Raw genomic sequence first — 19086 nt, forward strand, 5'->3', positions numbered from 1 at the left:
AAACCCTGACAGAATAATCCAACCAACCTTTTGAATCCAGCAGATGTTTTTATTTATATTTTCTCTCATGGGACTTTTTTTTTTTTTTTTTTTAACCCCAACTCCAGTACATCAGAAACTGGTCTCCCAGAACTTGCCCCTGGACTGCAGGTTGAGTAATTGTCGCCAGGGCAACAACCCTTTTGGGCTGCTCTGTAGCCGCCTGACCATCAACCTGCTTTTTGGTGCTACAGGACCTCATCCTCACTCTGAAGCCACCTAACCATCTTCCCACTCATGCTCTGGAGCCTCCCTTCCCTCTGCTTGTTTCGGAGCTGACCGACTTCATCCATGCTTTGGAGCCACTGGACCTCATCGCTGAACCAGAGTCCCTCTGTGCTGTCATTAAATATTTACCTTTGACCAGCCCCAACCAGTAGATGGCGATATAAGCAAAGAATACAAATCACCAGAAAAAATAATGTGAAAGTGGAGATTTATTGTAAAAAAAAAAAAAAAAAAAAAAAAGGACATCAATATTTATCTGTTTCTCACCCACACTTATATCACTTCTGATGACATGGATTTAACCACTGCTGTCATATGGATTACTTTTATGACAGTGATTTTAAATTTTTTTTTTTTTAAAGTTCTTACCACCAATCACTTATCGGTTAGTTTTGCAGCCGCTTTAGGGAATTTGTAGGCTAACCCAGAAGGCTAATTCACTATGCGTTCCCTCTGGAATTTTCAGTTGTTAATTAGAACAGCGGTTTCTGATTTATGTGTAAAATAAGGTCTGCAATTAACATTACTTTAAGACCCTTTCCTGCTTTGTTCTAGAACAAAAAATTCACACAGTCATACCTCAAACATACAATTTTATGCCTTTTGTATGCTTTTAAAAAGTAATTTGCTATCAAGCTGCAAGATGGGGAATACAGCTACCACAAGGATGAGAATTTACATGTTTGACAAATTGGACAATTTAATCATTTGGATGAGATGTTAATAAGATCCATCTGATCCACTTGCGTTAGCATTTTCTAAGCTTAAAAAAGTGAACACAAACAGCAACTCTTTCATAGTGAGGACACAGTATAGGAGCCTTTTCATCTCTGACCAGGCCAGGCAGAAAAGGTGTTATTTCTACCATAAATGAAGGCTCAAGGCATGGAAAAATGCTGTGCTGTTGTTGTGCTGAGTTCACACAAGAACTAAGAGAAGGGATACTCTGTTTGGCACTACTTGAAAGACTTTCCCACTTCAAAGCACAGAGGAAGAGATGGAGGGGTCACATTGGCAGGAAGTGTGGAAGGAGATCGCAGGGCACACAGCTCAGTCAAGGATAAAAGCCTCTGGGTCAAAGGTCAAGAGCACATCTGAAAGGGAGCGTGTGCTAACTTCATGAAGTAATAACGGGGAGGTGGGAATGAACAAACTTGTTCATGACAAAGTTATTGATGTATGTCGTCATGAAGCAGAGCCCCCCACCTCCCCTCCCAAATCTGATCACAAGTGGTCACAGGAGACGCATTTAAGCGACTAGGTGTAAACAAGGATGTGTTTCGCCTGACCACATGTGATCGGCTCACCCGAGACACATTTTAATACTAGGTGAAAACAGGGTCATAGTTTGAGATATTTTTAATCCAATTAAAACAATTCTGTCCATCAAAGTCAAAATAATGCAAGACTAAATTTGATTAAACACAATTAATTAAATGAGTTTTTTTTCTTCCCAAAACACTGACGGAAAGAAAGAAAGAGATAAAAGGAGGAAGTAATGCCAGACTGTACAAATCTTTCCATTTGTGCCACTTTGCTGAGTTAGGAAATTACTTCAATACCACACACGCTCTCCTGCTAATTCATCATCAGAGGAGAGATTGAAATAGAGAGTATGGAAAGACCTTGTGTACAAAGAGACCAATGTCAATCACATGAGATAAATAAAGCAGGAATCACTCTGGAGAGAGGAATGGGACGGTGCGTGTGTATGGTAGACCTTGCAAAAAGTGTGGTGTGTGTATCCATGTGTGAGGTGGATCAAACGTGTTAGAGGATGTGGTCAAGTATATGTGAGACTGACCTTTAAAGTGGTTGCTGTGTGCCAGTTATAGCTTTATGAGCAAAATGTTGGTGTGTGTAAAAGACCTTGTGAAAGGGTGGCTTGGTGTATCAGGAGAGGTTTGGGAGGGCTAGTGTTTGGATCCGTGGGTGGCTTGGAATTTCTCTCTTCTCTTGATCCTATGAATGGATGACAGAGCATTTGTATTGTAACGTGCATATTGTAACATGCTCTAGAAGTCTACTGTATTTACAATCTAGGGGTCTTTATAGGGAGGATCAGAGTTTGTCCTTTCTGCCCATCAGCATGGGGATGCTTTTGCATGACTCGTTCACTGAAGGCATTCTGTCTTTGCTGATTTTGGGCAGAGTGTGTGCAGACCGTGTTGTTCCATGCCAGGATGCCACATTTCTTCCCACACTGCCAGAATGCCACTCAGCCAAACACTTATGTCTGCTGCCCTGAGTGGACGGGCTGCCATGATTGCGTGTGTGAGTATGGAGCTTGGGGTTGGGAAGGTCAGGGTGCATGGCTTTAGATCTGGACAGTGGGGTGTGGGTCTGGGTGTCGCAGGCTTTTGTGGTGGACTGTTTGAGTTCCAGCAGCTGTTCTCTGGCCAGGGTCAGTGCTGAGGTCAGTTCTTCCCTCTCCTCACACTCACGCATTACTGTTTCTTCAAGAAGAGACTTCTACATGACAAAGAGAGAGAGAAAAATGGTGAAGAGACTGTGAAAAAGAAAGCAAGACAGAGTGAAAAATTTAAAGTAAAAGAGACAAAGAAGAAGGATTATAAAACAGCAATGGTATTAAGCCATGCCACACTTTTGACTCTAGTTTTTTTACTTTAGTTGCTTAAACAGGTGCAACTCAGGGCTTCCCTCACCTTGTTGTGGTTGACAAATAAAGCATTTATTAGACAATAAAACTCAATTTACACTGACTTTAGAAACAACCAGTTGCAAAGCATTTTTGAGGAATGTACGTTCAGTGAACTGAATATAACAAGTTCAGCAAACTCAAAAATATTTATGATTTGCACAAATAAATCAAAGTACATTCAAATTTAGAGTAAAATTAAAGAGTTTAGTTGATCATAAATTTCAATATTCTTTAAGTAAACAATGCATTAATAAGATCAATATATATATATATATATATATATATATATATATATATATATATATATACAGGTGCATCTCAATAAATTAGAATGTCGTGGAAAAGTTCATTTATTTCAGTAATTCAACTCAAATTGTGAAACTCGTGTATTAAATAAATTCAATGCACACAGACTGAAGTAGTTTAAGTCTTTGGTTCTTTTAATTGTGATGATTTTGCTCACATTTAACAAAAACCCACCAATTCACTATCTCAAAAAATTAGAATATGGTGACATGCCAATCAGCTAATCAACTCAAAACACCTGCAAAGGTTTCCTGAGCCTTCAAAATGGTCTCTCAGTTTGGTTCACTAGGCTACACAATCATGGGGAAGACTGCTGATCTGACAGTTGTCCAGAAGACAATCACTGACACCCTTCACAAGGAGGGTAAGCCACAAACATTCATTGCCAAAGAAGCTGGCTGTTCACAGAGTGCTGTATCCAAGCATGTTAACAGAAAGTTGAGTGGAAGGAAAAAGTGTGGAAGAAAAAGATGCACAACCAACCGAGAGAACCGCAGCCTTATGAGGATTGTCAAGCAAAATCGATTCAAGAATTTGCCACCACACACAGACATGTCAAGGAATTTGGCTACAGTTGTCGTATTCCTCTTGTTAAGCCACTCCTGAACCACAGACAACATCAGAGGCATCTTACCTGGGCTAAGGAGAAGAAAAACTGGACTGTTGCCCAGTGGTCCAAAGTCCTCTTTTCAGATGAGAGCAAGTTTTGTATTTCATTTGGAAACCAAGGTCCTAGAGTCTGGAGGAAGGGTGGAGAAGCTCATAGCCCAAGTTGCTTGAAGTCCAGTGTTAAGTTTCCACAGTCTGTGAAGATTTGGGGTGCAATGTCATCTGCTGGTGTTGGTCCATTGTGTTTTTTGAAAACCAAAGTCACTGCACCTGTTTACCAAGAAATTTTGGAGCACTTCATGCTTCCTTCTGCTGACCAGCTTTTTAAAGATGCTGATTTCATTTTCCAGCAGGATTTGGCACCTGCCCACACTGCCAAAAGCACCAAAAGTTGGTTAAATGACCATGGTGTTGGTGTGCTTGACTGGCCAGCAAACTCACCAGACCCGAACCCCACAGAGAATCTATGGGGTATTGTCAAGAGGAAAATGAGAAACAAGAGACCAAAAAATGCAGATGAGCTGAAGGCCACTGTCAAAGAAACCTGGGCTTCCATACCACCTCAGCAGTGCCACAAACTGATCACCTCCATGCCACGTCGAATTGAGGCAGTAATTAAAGCAAAAGGAGCCCCTACCATGTATTGAGTACATATACAGTAAATGAACATACTCTCCAGAAGGCCAACAATTCACTAAAAATGTTTTTTTTATTGGTCTTATGATGTATTCTAATTTTATGAGATAGTGAATTGGTGGGTTTTTGTTAAATGTGAGCAAAATCATCACAATTAAAAGAACCAAAAACTTAAACTACTTCAGTCTGTGTGCACTGAATTTATTTAATACACGAGTTTCACAATTTGAGTTGAATTACTGAAATAAATGAACTTTTCCACGACATTCTAATTTATTGAGATGCACCTGTATATATATATATATATATATATTAAGCATATCTTCACTTCTATGCTGACTTCTATGCTGGTCACCACTTTTAACTTTTAGAATTTTCATTTGTGTTTGAACTACACAGCAAAATATCATATTTTTTACTAAATACATTTGTCCTGTTTTCCAGTAAAAATATCTAAACATCTGTAAAACAGGACAAATTTACTTGACAAGCCTTGCATACAGAGAAGTCTAACCAAATTGAATGAGGTTTGTACTTATTTGCCAATGGCAAAAACTCAATTAAAAAGAAAACAACAACAAAAAAGTTTATTTTACTTACCCCTTTGGCAGACTTTTTTTTAAATTCTTTTTTTATGCATAAAGTCCACAAAACTTTGTTATATGTCTCCAAAAACTAAACTTAATATCTTATGTCAGTTTGCTTGTCAAGTAAATATATCTTTTTTTTAAGGATGTTTAGATATTTATACTGGAAAACAAGATGTAAATATTTAGTAAGAATATGATTTGTTTGCAGTGTATCCTTTTAAGACATTCTGAAATTCTCTGTAACTTAAATATTGAAATAAGCATTATTAAAGGTTATTATAATCCTAGAATGCTTTAAATGTGGGTGGAATTCCAGATTTGGACTGTAGCTCACGTGTAACCAGCACTAATCATAAACACACACCCGGAATCTTCCCTGCAGCTAAATACCCACACAGCAACCAAGCATGCATCTCATCTACCCACACACTGCTGCACAGACTGGCTTGCTTAACAAGGCATACACTATCAAACTGCACCAGAGAGACAGAGTGTGTGTGTCAGTAAAGGTCAAATGCTATACAGGCATCTGTGTAGACAGTGACCTTTGCTTCACTCCTCGCCCTGTCTGACACGAAGCTGCAGATCGCCAGAGAGTTTATATCACAGAAGCATCCAAGTACAGTCAGGCTGAGTGAGCTAAGTGCTCTGACCCCAGCCTGCTGTGGGGAAATCGAGATGGTTCTTCTTAGAGGAGAGGGCCAATGGGAGCCAACGAAATGTCAGGTGTGCGACAGATCTTATGTCTCTGATGTTTCTGAACACCCCTCTTGAGCATAACAATGATATGCGAAGTACATACAGTACATTGTTCCCTGTAAACTGGGTGTTTGCACGGTCGTGCACTTCTTTTGTGTTTTTAGTGGCCGAAGGGTCTCCTCAATAAAAATATGTTTTGCTCAGCAAGAACAAAAATTAGAGGAAACAATGTATCTGCATGTATGTGTGTGAGAGAGTAAGAGAAACAGAAAACTGCTGTTTATTTTGTCAACTGAATGACAAAATGTCTTACTATACAAACACAAATAAGATGTAAGATAATAAAAAAGATTAAAAGTACAAAATGAAACTTAAAGGAAGAGCCTTCACATTTCTACTGTGACTTTAGAGGGATAAAAGAGGGTTATTTTAAGAGTAATATAGTCCTTATTACATCTCAAACAGTCTCAGAGTAATGGGAGACCTCAACCAAACCTACCTCACATGTTTTCAGCAAACACTGACAAGAAAAATGACAATCCACTTCGGAGGAGGTTTCCCTCCTGTACACTAATGTAAACATTCTATTCTCATTCTATTCTATTGTTTATGAGGTGAGAATAAAAAAACAAAAACACAACATGAATATCCAGTGCTAGTAGTAACGGATTATATGTAATCTGGTTTTTGTCATAGTTAATAATTTATTGACTTTATTATTCTAATTCTTGTTCTTTTTAAATATTTTACATTTTCTCATTCTAAATGAGCCAACAGCTGATTCGTAAGGGGGGCAGTAAAGTTCGTTTCACAAATTTATTTTGTACTGCTATAAAAATGTACATGAATGTGCTTATGCGACAACTTTTGAGACAAAAGTTGTTTTTTTTTACACAAAAATAACTGGTCTGATCTGTTACCACACATGGATGCCGTTTGTAATGCCACAATTGCCGGAGCAAGAGTATTTATTACATCCAGAAACAGGCAAACAGTGAGAATAGTCAATTCTCATATTTTTATCAATTAAGTGCATTTCTTTAATGCATTTAAGCAACATTATATCAAAATGGTACCACCTCATCCTACTCAAATGCATGTGACATCAAATAAAAAAGAATTAGGTCAAAAGCAATCCAAAAGTAATCTAAAAGCAATCAGAGTAGATTACCTTAAAATGTAATCCAATAGATTACATTACTGACTAAAATTGTATGTAATTTGTAATCAGTACCAGATTACAATTCAGAAGTAATCTACTAAACACTGTGCATATCTCTTACTACAGCATGTGTCTATAGCTCAGTTCCAAAACATACAGTAGTGAGCTGCCTTGCTATCTACTACCTAGATAGGCAGCTACCTTCCTAGGGGCCATTCACACTGAACACATCCTTGCTCTAAAAAAAGCTAGACACAGTGCCACAAATATGCATGCTATCGAGGCGTGTTTTTAAATGTTGATATAATTTTCATGCTGAAAAAAAAAAAAGAGACGCTACACAATTGTCAAAGATGTAATCAAATTAAAATGATGGAAAATTATAAATTGATTTAAAGTGGTTTATAATATGTATAGAAACCATATGTTTTAAATTTATTCCAAAATATTCTGAAATACACAATGGGTCTATAAACAGCTTTCCTTTATTGCTGTAAGGTCATAAATGGCTTAAGGATAAACCTTTTGACACAGGTAGATTTTTGGCCATTACACCGGTTTTGCGTTGCATGTTAACGTTCTAACCGGTTTATCCAATGTGCGCAAGTGTTGTGCACATGCCTGTTTACGCTTTTGTCATGATCCTGCCTGAGGCCTGTCTCATGAAGCTGGATTCTGTGGCAACCTCGGTAAGTTTGAGATTAGTTTGAGCAAACTCTGGTCAGCTGGTCAGTTTTTACTGGTGTTCATCGCCATAGCAATTTACACTACACGGCAAACCTGCTCCGGAGCTAGTTCTATTCTGGTTACAGATCGCAAACAAATTCTGAATCAATCAACTGTGAGTAAAGTGACATCTCTGACACATTTATGACACTTCCCCCTGGATCTGTCGCTCCAAATTAAAGCGTGCTTCACATGGAAATGTATATATTTAATGAATTTATATTTATATTTTAAGATTTAATATTTTAGATCTATATTTTACGATAAGATGGGTTATTTTAGAGATCAGGTATATTTTTTCTATTGAGCAGCACATTAAAAATGTATTGTTGAGTTTCTTTGCATCTCTTTACATTACATACAGTACTGTATGCTGTGCGTGATGCTGGAAACCTATGGAAAAATACTGTTTGCAGAATTGTTCATAAGGTAAATTTCACACTTAATAGACAAATTTATTGTTTAACGAGTCCACCTGATCAAATTTCCTGGTTAAAATTATTTTGTAGACTATCACACAAAGTTACATGGTTTGCACTCCATTAAATTATATTAAGGCTTTTAATTAAAATTAATATAAAAGCTTTTACTTTTTAAATAAATGTCTAGATTTTTATGCTTTAAAAATGGCTGTTCTGGCAAACATCACTCATTCATGTGCATGCGCTTCAGGGTTAATCATAATCTCAGGATCAAACTCTGAGTTGATAGAACGTTTATAGTGAGCTTATTGATATCGCTAAACACGATATAAACTGGTTTGAATCATGATCACACCAAAAGTTCCGATACCCTAGGATTGGCGACAGTATGCCGACTCACTGACATGCAACATATCCCACGAGACATTTTTGCATCGGTTTCAGTGTGTTTACCTTCCCACGTGGCTCGACTGGCAGCACATTGCTTCAGTAGCATGAAAAACCCGGCTTTGTATCCACATTGAAACCAGGAAGTAATCCTGTTTGCTTAATCAGTGACGAGCGTGATTCGGAGGTTGCACTTTCCCCCAACATTTCATTTTTACTCCACTAATGGTAAGGTTTAGGTTTGGGTTGGGAGGTAGAATCCATAAATATGTATTACTCTTTACTGTATTACATCCTGTACAGTTGAAAGGAGGTGTATATTTTGCTTCACAACTAGCTTTTGGCGACCTCTCCTGGACATAAATGGAGCTCACACGTGGCTATATGCCCTACAACACTTACCGCTTTGGCCACTGGGGGCAGGGCAGTGTTTTAAATTTCGGTAAGCATATACCAATTTTTGCTAAAGAAAAGTTGACCTACACTTTCCAATTTCACTGTGAGATTACGCTGTTTGTCAACCTGAAACTCACTCTGAAACTCTGAGTTTGTTCAACTAGCTTTGTGAAAGAGGCCTCAGGTCTGCCCTTTTCTGCAATGGGAGAAAGGTGCCTCAAGTTGTTCCTGGCAGGGTACTCAGCCTTACAGGCTCCATATGGTTGGGAATAGGTTGGGGGCAGGGTTAGGGCATCTGCTGCCTGCCAGAAACAAACCGAGGTACCTTTGTACAATGGGCCCCTTTTTCTGTGGTGTGTTGGTGTGTTGGCCTTATGCTGTGTTCCATTCAACTCGGAAAGTCGGATTTTCCAACTTCCTACTAGGAAAAGTGCAATGGAACAGCACTTGAAGTCAGAATTCCACCTGGGAAACTCGTGCAGAAATTTTTAACACCGATTTCGACGAGATGCAGCTGCATGACATCACACAAACATGTCGGCACTCAGGGAGATATGTACAAAGTAAGTGATAAACATTCACTTTTACAATATCGATAAATGAGTCAAAGTTCCTATATTACATGATATTAAAGCTTATTTAACAAATGCCTGCAGAAACAGGTGTATAAAACATGGTATATTCTACTTTCTTTTCATAATCGTACACCTGTAGCACAAACGCAAGCGTTGTAACATTGTTTATCAGTTGGGTTGCTAGGAGACGTCTCTAGTTACAGTCAAATACCTGCTAAGTTAACGGGAGCATTGCAGTTTTGTTTCCTTATGCGTCATGTTCCGAGCATCTGACAATAGAATGCCTTTATGGTCGGAGATCGGAGATATCAAGTAGGAATATCCCATTTATGACTTCAATGGAATGCAGCATTAGTCTTTTGTATGAGCACATGGCTTCAGTTGTATGTGTTAGCCATGTGCTTCACTGACTCCACCTCCTTTTTTCCCCTTACCACACCCACTGGTCTAGTCCTTGTTTAGTCCTCGTTATGTTAATTGGTTTGACCTGTTTCTCATGTGTGATCCTCCTTATAAAGTGTCCCTTCTACCCTAATATCTTTGCCAGATTGTTTCATGTGATTCATGTCCAGTGATGGGCAGCAGCTTCGTTACAAATAGTGAAGATATTAGCTTAACTACATTTCTGAGTAGCGAGATGGTAGCTTAGCTAGTTTTTAAATCAAGTAGCTTTTCAGGAGCAAAACTATATTTTTGACATAGGTAGTGGCGTAGCATTGACAAAAGCAACACTGCTACATCATGCCTTGGCTTGTACCTGGTGTTTACTAATGCCAGATTTGAATCACAACTAAAGATGTCCGATAACAAATGAATCACTCATTTGAGTTGGTTCTTTACAATGAATTTATCACGTGATGGGAAAGTGGTCTGAATCGGTTCACGATTCAATCTGAATGACTCAGAAAGCTTGCGCTCGCGCTGCTGAATCATTTAGCATGCAGTCTCACTTGTCAACAAGGCAAATAAAGATAATGCTGGTTGCAGTGGATCTACAATCAATCAATGGAAACCAAACCTGCAAATACATCCTATTGTTTTCCAGTGATGAAGAAAGTCTTTATGAAGTTCAATACGTGTGCAGCTTGTAAACGACTTCTGCAGGTAAAGAAACTTTATCAGAGTATCAAAACACTTATTAGCCTACATGAAAACACTTAAAAAGTACCATGACATTACCATGTTTTTTGGACATGTACCATTACCTGGGAGCACCATGTTAATACAATGGTATATGAATGTGGTAATATAGTGAAGTACCATGGCATTTTTTTAATTACCTTGAAGCACCATGTAAATACAACAGTATATGAATATGGTAATCTTATATCAAATTACCATGGTAGTAACATGTTATTCTTTGAAATACTTTGAAGCACCATGCAACTATGGTGCATAAATAGTTGTATATCAAAGTATCATGGTATTACCATCTGATACCATCAGCAGTCGCATTGATATTGTCCAGATGTGCTCACTCACTCACTCACTCACTCTCTCTCTCTCTCTCACACACACACACACACACACACACACACACACACGGAATTTGGCCTCTTAACAAAAGCTTCCAGTACATATAGAAATACAACAGCTAGACACAGAATTACAGGATAAGATGAATAGTATACTGTATTGTGATGAAGAGGAGGGCATGTTCGGTCTGTGAGGACGCACGCCTGGTGCTGAATTGTCCTAATCAGCCGAGAGGGGGATAAAGACGAGCTGGAGGCGCTAGTTCGAGAGAGAGAAAGATGCATGCGGCTGCTGTGTGTGTGTCTGTGTGTTTATGTTTAAGTTGATTTATGTAATCAAAGTTATGTTGACTGTTCTGCCGGTTCCCGCCACCTCCTTGCCCATCTTGTGAACCCCATTACATTGGTGCCGAAACACCGCCATGGATGCCTCAACTCTGGAGGACATTTTAAAGACCCTCGCCAGCATCCATCAGACACAACATCAGGCTCTCCTCGAGCTGCGCACTGAACAGGAGCAGCAGTTCATTGCACTCCTCCAGGCCCAAGCAGAGGACCGTCAGATGTTCCAGAGCTTGCTGCACCAGGAGGGTGCTGCCGCCACGACCTCGGACCCCATGACTGCCCTGACCCCCAGGTTCCGCTAGTCAACATGGGACCCCAAGACGATCGGAGGCCTTCCTGGAGCTCTTTGAGTGGACGGCGAGGGCATGCGGATGGCCGAACACTCATTGTGCAGTCCAGTTAATCCCACTGTTGTCCAGGGAAGCCCAACTTGCAGCGCAGCAGTTACCAGTGGAGAACTTCCTAGTGTACACCAACTTGAGAAAAGCCATCCTGCAATGGGTCGGCCAGACACCTGAGCAGCAGCACCAATGCTTTCGCTCGATGACCATTGGTGAGCACAGCCGCCTGTTTTCCTATGCCCAACAGCTCCAGGACACTTGCTGGAGGTGGCTGCTTGCTGAGCAACGCAACGTCGGAGCTGTCATCGATCTGGTGGTACTGGAGCAGTTTATTGCTCGACTTCCGAGATGGATGGCAGAGTGGGTACAGTGCCACCGCCCGGCATCACTCCAAATGGCCATCCAGCTGGCAGAGGACCACATGGTGGTGTATTTGGGAGCTGGCGAGCCCTGAGATCCTTCTCTCTCTCTCTCACTCTTGTCTCCCCTCCTCCCCCTGCTTTTGTCTGTTCCTCCTCCCAAGAAATGGGGAGAGGCCCCTCCCAAACCGGCTCCTCGGCTCCGGGGATTGCACTACCTGCCGGTTTTCCTTGCTGCTCTCACTCCCAGGGTGGTGGACCCATTGTCACGGGCAAGGACGTGGAGCCTGGGCCGGTCTATTGGAGGGCATTTTGCATGGGCATTTCCGGAACCCAGCCCTTAGAGGATTTCCCGCCGGGGATTTCCCTCTGGGGCAAACGCGATACGAGACTCTTAGGCATGCCTTCGACCAAGTGAGAGTGATTGATGGTCACTGTCTTCAGCCAGACATTGCACCCGCCTATCCGTACTTTTCTATTATAAATGACTGGTTGTATTGAGTGACGCAGGACGCTCAGACAAAGGAAGATACAACCCGGTTATCGATACCGAAAACCGTCAGGAAGTGTTATTCCAGACGGCTCATTATAATCCGATGGCGGGTCACTTAGGGCAGGAAAAGACACTGAACCGTCTAATAGCCCGTTTCTATTGGCCAGGCATTTGCGGGGATGTTCACAGATGGTGTGCAGCATGCCATGAATGTCAGCTGGTGAATCCGCTAGCGCCTTTGCGCCCGCTTCCTTTGATCGAGTTCCCCTTTGAAAGAATTGGTATGGACCTCGTTGGGCCATTAGAGTGGACAGCACACGGGCATCACTTTTTGTTGGTTCTGCTGGACTACGCAACACGATATCTGGAAGCAGTGCCTTTGCGCAACATCTCAGCACGTAGTGTTGGGGAGGCACTCTTCAGAATTATCTCCCTAGTGGGGATTCCGAAAAAAATCCTCACTGATCAAGGCACTACTTTTATGTCATGTACACTATGCGAGCTGTATGAATTATTGGGTATTAAATTGATTCAGACAAGCGTGTACAACCCGCAAATGGACGGTTTGGTTGAACGGTTCATAATAAAACCCGAAAAACATGATTCGTAAGTATGGGCATGAAGATGCTCGGAATTGGGGTAAGTGGCTTGAACCCGTTATTCACAGTTTGAGAGTTCCCGCAAGCCTCCACGGGGTTCTCCCCATTTGAATTATTGTAAGGGCGTAAGTCTCGTGGTGTCGTAGATGACGTGAGAGAAAATTGGAAGGAGGGACATTCAAACAAAAAAATGAAATTCAATTAGTTCTTGACCTGAGAGCAAAACTCCACAGGAGAATTTGTTACAGGCTCAAGAATGTCAGACCCAGCTGTATAACAGGAGCTCGGCTACGGGAATTTACACAGGGAGATAAAGTCCTTGTATGACTACCCACATCAAGCTCTAAATTACTCGCAAAGTGTCAAGGGACCTTTGAGATCACACGGTGAGTCGGGGAAGTCGATTATGAGGTTAAACGAATGGATGGGGCTGAGAATGGCAAATTTCCCACCTCAACCTCTTAAAACCGTGGAGGGAGGTGGCCCCCATGGCTTAGGCGATGGTGGTACCAGAGAGAGAGAGGAGCTCTGGCCGGAGGTGAACTTAAAAGCCATTCGCGGCACCCCGGTCACTTGCGGAGACCACCTTCCGTTTGGTTTGTTTAGGGCCCCAGCTACGTTTCAGCTCCTTATGGACCGAGTCCACAGACCGACGTGTCGGACAGGAGCTTGGGAGCCGTGTTGTCCCAGGTGGTGGAGGGGGAGGAGCGCTCAGTGCTGTACATCAGCTGGAAGCTTTTGGTGAGAGAGGCGAGGTACAGCACTGCTGAGAAGGAGTGTCTGGCCATCAAGTGGGTGGTCCTCATCCTTCGGTACTACCTCCTGGGACCGGCTTTCACCCTCTGTTCAGACCACACTCCACTCCAGTGGCTCCATCGCATGAAGGATACCAATGTGTGGATCATCCGTTAGTACCTGGCTCTTCATACTTTTAAGATTGAGGTGGTCCACAGACTGGGGGCGCAGATGGCAGTTTCTGACTTTCTCTCCAGAAATGGTGAGGGGGGTTGTGTACTGGGCAGGCGGATGAGAATGGTAAGGATCATCACCTGGCAATGATTGTCTCTAACAGCTGTTTGTCATTGCACTGAGAGTGGAGACGGGTTTTAAGAGTGAGCCGGATGCCAGTGAGGAGAGACAGCTGCCATGCACACACTAAGACTGTGCTATTATTAAAATTACGCTGAAAAGCGAGCTTGTTTTTGTAAAAATAAAAAGTACCTTTTTGAGATGGATCTCACCGTCTCCCACTTCCTCCTTTCCATTAAGAAGAGAACTGTTACATGTATGTGCGAGGTTTTTATACAGAAATGTGCAAAATAAATTGTTTAGATGGGTATGGGTTTGTAGAGGTAGTAGTATAAATATGAAAAATAAAATGAAAAATAGTGAATTTTCATATTGTACACGTTTGTAGAGGTAGTAGTATAAATATGAAAAATGTAAAAATTTTGATTTTTCATATTGAACACATGGGTTTGTATAGGTAGTAGCATGTCTAAATATGAATTTACATGTTTTTTTTTTTTTACGTGCACATATGTATTGTACCTACTGTATACTTGTATACTGTATTGCACTAAACTGTAATATACTGTACCATGGCTTTTGATAAACGTCATGTGAATAAGTCTTTTAGGTGCTTTGTCTATGACAGTATGCTCTGTGCATCTGCAGTTGAAAAAAATATTAAGTAGCTTAAATGCAGAAAGCTACTTTTGGCATGTAGCTTGTAGTGTAACTTGCTACTTTCTCTGAAGTGTAGCTTTTTGCTTAGCTTAACTAATTTTGTTGAGTAGTTGGTAGCTTATCTAGCTACATTTTTTGAGTAGCTTGCCCAACACTGTTCATGTCTCCAGTTCCAGTCTAGCCTTGGTCTGTCTTGTGGATTTTATGTTTGCTACTCATTTTGGTCATTCCTGTTTCTGTTGTTTTCTCCATCGAGAGTGTTTTTTATTTATTGTTAATGAAAGGCCATTAATTCTCATCCCGAGTTTGGGTCCTCACTTCCAATTCTTGACAGTTTTGACATCAAAAGCAAATAATAACCCTATGATTCCAAATCTCATGTAAACACTGCTTTATTGTGTTGCTGGTTTATTGGTTTGCCTGTAAACCTGTAAAACGGGTTATTAAAATACACTGATTTTGGCAGTTATTGGCATATTTGAGTGCATGAACACAAACTCACTTTTAGGTATTGAATGAAATAATAAATGAATATGTGTGATCCTGCCTTAAACTTTGTCCAAAATAAGGCATCTTAGAAGGTAGTAAAATGTTGCTGCCTACTTACCTTTGCGTCGAGAGCATGTTTATAATGCCTTGAAATGCTCTAGGAAGGCAGTTCACTAGGTTTTATGACAGAGCTATAGTCGTTCCCATTTCCTTCCCTCTCTCAAACCTGGGACCTCATAAATCCTTATAAATATCAACTTAAGTCTGAAAATATCTCGAATGCCTCTGAAGAGAGCAGGAACACTTCAAAGACAAGATGAAAAGCAGACAAAAATAAAAAAAAGCGAGGGAAGGTGTGAAGGAGGGAAAAGAACATCAAGAAGGTGCATCTTATGAAAGGTGAAGCGTTAAATGCCCTCAGGTATCGATTTTATATCACAGTCAGATCTTAGATAGCTTCTTGGATAGCTTTATGGATTCTTAAAATGCAACAAAATCTTTCTCACAAAAGAAAGCCATTTGCTTTGAAAGAGGGGGTAAAAATGAGAGAGGGATAGATGCAGCGCTCTGAGGCTGCATAAAAGAATATGTCAGCTGTGAAATTCACGTCACGGCACCTTGAACTAGATGAACTGGCGAGAAATGCAGCAGAGAGGGCCGTGGAGGGTGGGGGTGGGTGGCAGACTCTAAGGGGCGGAGGAGAGGGTTTTTGGAGACTGAGTGGGAGAATATGAGAGAGAACTGACAAGAGTGTCGTGACTGAAACCACAGACTGCCCCCTGGAGACAGGCATGCGTGTCAACCGAGTAGTGCCCCGAATATGTTTTTTGCTCTCCTTCTCATTTATCCTCCCTCCACCACTGTCTCTTTCTCTCTTCCTCTCTCCCTCTGTTCTCATTTCGACTGACAGGAGTGATTCACTGTTCTGCCCTGCACTCTCAAACATGTCGCACCTCTGCAGTTTCTTATTTTGGTACTTGTTAATTACTCCTGGACACTCGTGGCCGTCGTTTATGCTAGCGACACTGGGAACATGTCCCTGGCACTTTTTGCCTTGGCCGATATTGTCCACACCACTTCATGAAAAGGCTAATACGGAGGAAGCATCCCCAATTAGGAGTTTCATTTCATTTGTTTGTATTATAGACCTTGTTTACATCTTATATTAAAGGAATGTTCCGGGTTCAGTACAAGTTAAGCTCAATCGACAGCATTTGTGGCATAATGTTGATTACCACAAAAATTAATTTTGAATCGTTCCTCCTTTTCTTTAAAAAAAAAAAAAGCAAAAAACGAGGTTACAGTGAGGCACTTACAATGGAAGTGACTGGGGACAATGAAAGTGAAAGTGAATTTTTGGAGGGTTTAAACACAGAAATGTGAAGCTTATAATTTTATAAAAGCACTAACATTAATTCTTCTGTTAAAACATGTGTATTATTTGAGCTGTAAACTTGTTTAAATTGTCATTTTACAGTCATTTTACGGTAATTATGGATTTTATGGTAATGAAGTTATAGAATTGGCTATAACTTTACACAGAAAATGTTTGTAAGTGATTTTATGACACTAAAATCATGTTTTCACACATATCCTTTGTCTTGTGGCTATACTTTTGAACCAGTGAGTATTTTTACGTTCAAAAATTTGCCCCATTCACTTCAATTGTAAGTGCCTCACTGTAACCTCAATTTTTGCTTTTTTTTTTTTTAAGAAAATGAGGAACGTGTCTAAATTAACTTTTGTGGTAATCAACATTATACCACAAATGCTGTCGATTGAGTTTAACTTGAATCACAAGTGGTCAGTGCTAAATACAGGTGGAAAAGGAATCCAAAATGTTTTGTGATTGGATCATGCAAACCACATTCAGAGATAAAGAAGTTGCTATGCTTTTGACCACATTGCATTTGTGTAAATGCCAATCTGTTTTGATGCATTGCAGACAACAGCAAATCACCACCTACTCACCTGTTAATCAACCATTATGCTAAAACATGGGTTTTATTTCTCAAAACAGTAAAAGATCATGTTAAATTGTTTGTGCATAACCTAATCAATATTCATGGGCAAAGCCTTCGCATTTTCGTGACATCACAACCAGCTTGTTGTGTAAAGGGTATAAGTGATCTCTTGTACTGAGCCAGTGTCTGTCTGCACTTCCAGTTATTCCAGTTGCAAGTATGTATCATGACGTTGGCTGCTGTTTGTCTGTCTGTGCCTTGCTCTCTGTATTTCACCACAGTCTCAAGTCTGCATACTTTAGTAGTGAGCCTGTAACCTGTGTGTATGAATCTCTGTCTGCTGCTTATTGCTTTTTCCTTTGTGTGTGTGTGTGTGTGTGTATCTCTCTCTTCTCAGAACTGATATAGTGAAATGAATTCATGTGGCAGCATTAGCACATCTCTTTCCTGCCCATTTTTATTTTGATAGTTTTCTGTTCAGTGTTTTGCTACTCTGTAATTATTTACCTAACTTAATAATCTTCTGCTGTGTGAGCTTAGTTCCTCTTCATAAATGCTTATTGTTGCAGTCATGGGAACTTACATATATATGTTTTGCAAACACTTTTATTCACTTTTATAGAGTGTTTTTTTCAAAGTATACATTCTGTCAAAAAATGCATTCCCTGGGATTTAAATAGGATCAGACTGGAACAGGCATTTTCAGATAACTCATGCCATTTTGTGTTCATTATGAATAAATTAGCGGGCATGCCATCTGAAACTGAGACTTTGCAGTAACTAACATATTATGCAGTCTGTTAAATCTATTAGTGGATTGACAGGCTGTGACAGAGCTCATTAGAACAGCTGGCCCATGTCAGTCCACAAACCCTATCCAAACTTCCACTCTTTTTGAGGTCAGTAAGTGACCAGATGGAGAGATGAACCCAGTCTGTGTGCCTCACCTTTTCCTCTAGTGTGTGTCTCTCTTTTCTGAGCTGCTGTATGTTTCTCTGAGCCTGGTTCAGCTGCTGTGTCCTCTGCTGCAGATCCTGCAGGGCAGACTGCAGCTGTGCCTCTCCTGTCCTCCGCTCCTGCAGTAACTGCTGCTCCCTCTGGGAGGCGCTCTCGTGGATATTCTGCATTTCCTTGTTCTGCTGTTTAATGCGCATCTGCAGCTCCGCCAACTCCTCATGGAGCTCCTGTGTGGCTGAACGCACCAGAGCAGGAATCTAGTCAGAGAGAGAGAGAGAGACAGACAGAGAAAGGGATGCAAACACAGATGATAAAGAAAAAAACATCATGCTGATGGAAACATCTGCCTCCTTTACTAATTACAATGACATTTACAGCAAGGTTTAAGATAAAATATTACCTGGGGGCCACTAATCACTACCAAAAACAAATGTTTTTACCACCATGAATTTTATAGTTATTGGATCAGTTATACAGTTATTGATGCATGGACAGACCTTTTTAGAGCTAAGCATCTCATCTCTTTCTCATGCCTAGCTGTACATTTGATTGTTCTCCATGATGGCATGATTTATGATATTGTATTCACTGAGAACTGAAATTTTCTCCTTTTAGATCGAGCAGGTGCTGTTGTAGTCCAATTAAGGGACCAAAAATGGATATAAGGACAATAAATTAATGGCAATCAATTCAAACGTGTGATATTTGTAAGTAAAATAAGTTTTGAATATAATACATTTAACATTAAAGGCCAATCCAAAATGCAGAGAGTGAAAAATGCAGCTAGGTTTAAGGATAAAATATTAACACTTTAGGGGATGCGTGATGTATAGCAGGTTGGCAGTTTAAGACTGATTTAAAAATGCTCAACCCTCCCTTCAATTTTTGACATGCAGGGATCTATTTTTGTGACCGCACTAGGCGCAGAGCAATGTGCA

At 40.6% G+C, this 19086-nt stretch overlaps 1 protein-coding gene across 1 annotated transcript in view; it reads right to left on the reverse strand.

The window, feature by feature from the left end:
- Positions 1 to 529: 529 nt before the first annotated feature.
- lekr1 (leucine, glutamate and lysine rich 1) overlaps positions 530 to 19086 on the reverse strand; it is a 124810-nt gene continuing 106253 nt past the window's right edge. The window contains exons 9-10 of the mRNA XM_051657077.1: positions 18139 to 18405; positions 530 to 2739 (exon numbers count right to left, since the gene is read on the reverse strand). Coding sequence (XP_051513037.1) covers positions 2329 to 2739; positions 18139 to 18405 — 678 coding nt within the window. The 3' untranslated portion in view covers positions 530 to 2328. The remainder of the gene's footprint in view (positions 2740 to 18138; positions 18406 to 19086) is intronic.

This window comes from Myxocyprinus asiaticus, chromosome 26 (genome assembly GCF_019703515.2).
Source record: "Myxocyprinus asiaticus isolate MX2 ecotype Aquarium Trade chromosome 26, UBuf_Myxa_2, whole genome shotgun sequence".
In the NCBI taxonomy this organism is placed as follows: Eukaryota; Metazoa; Chordata; class Actinopteri; order Cypriniformes; family Catostomidae; genus Myxocyprinus; species Myxocyprinus asiaticus.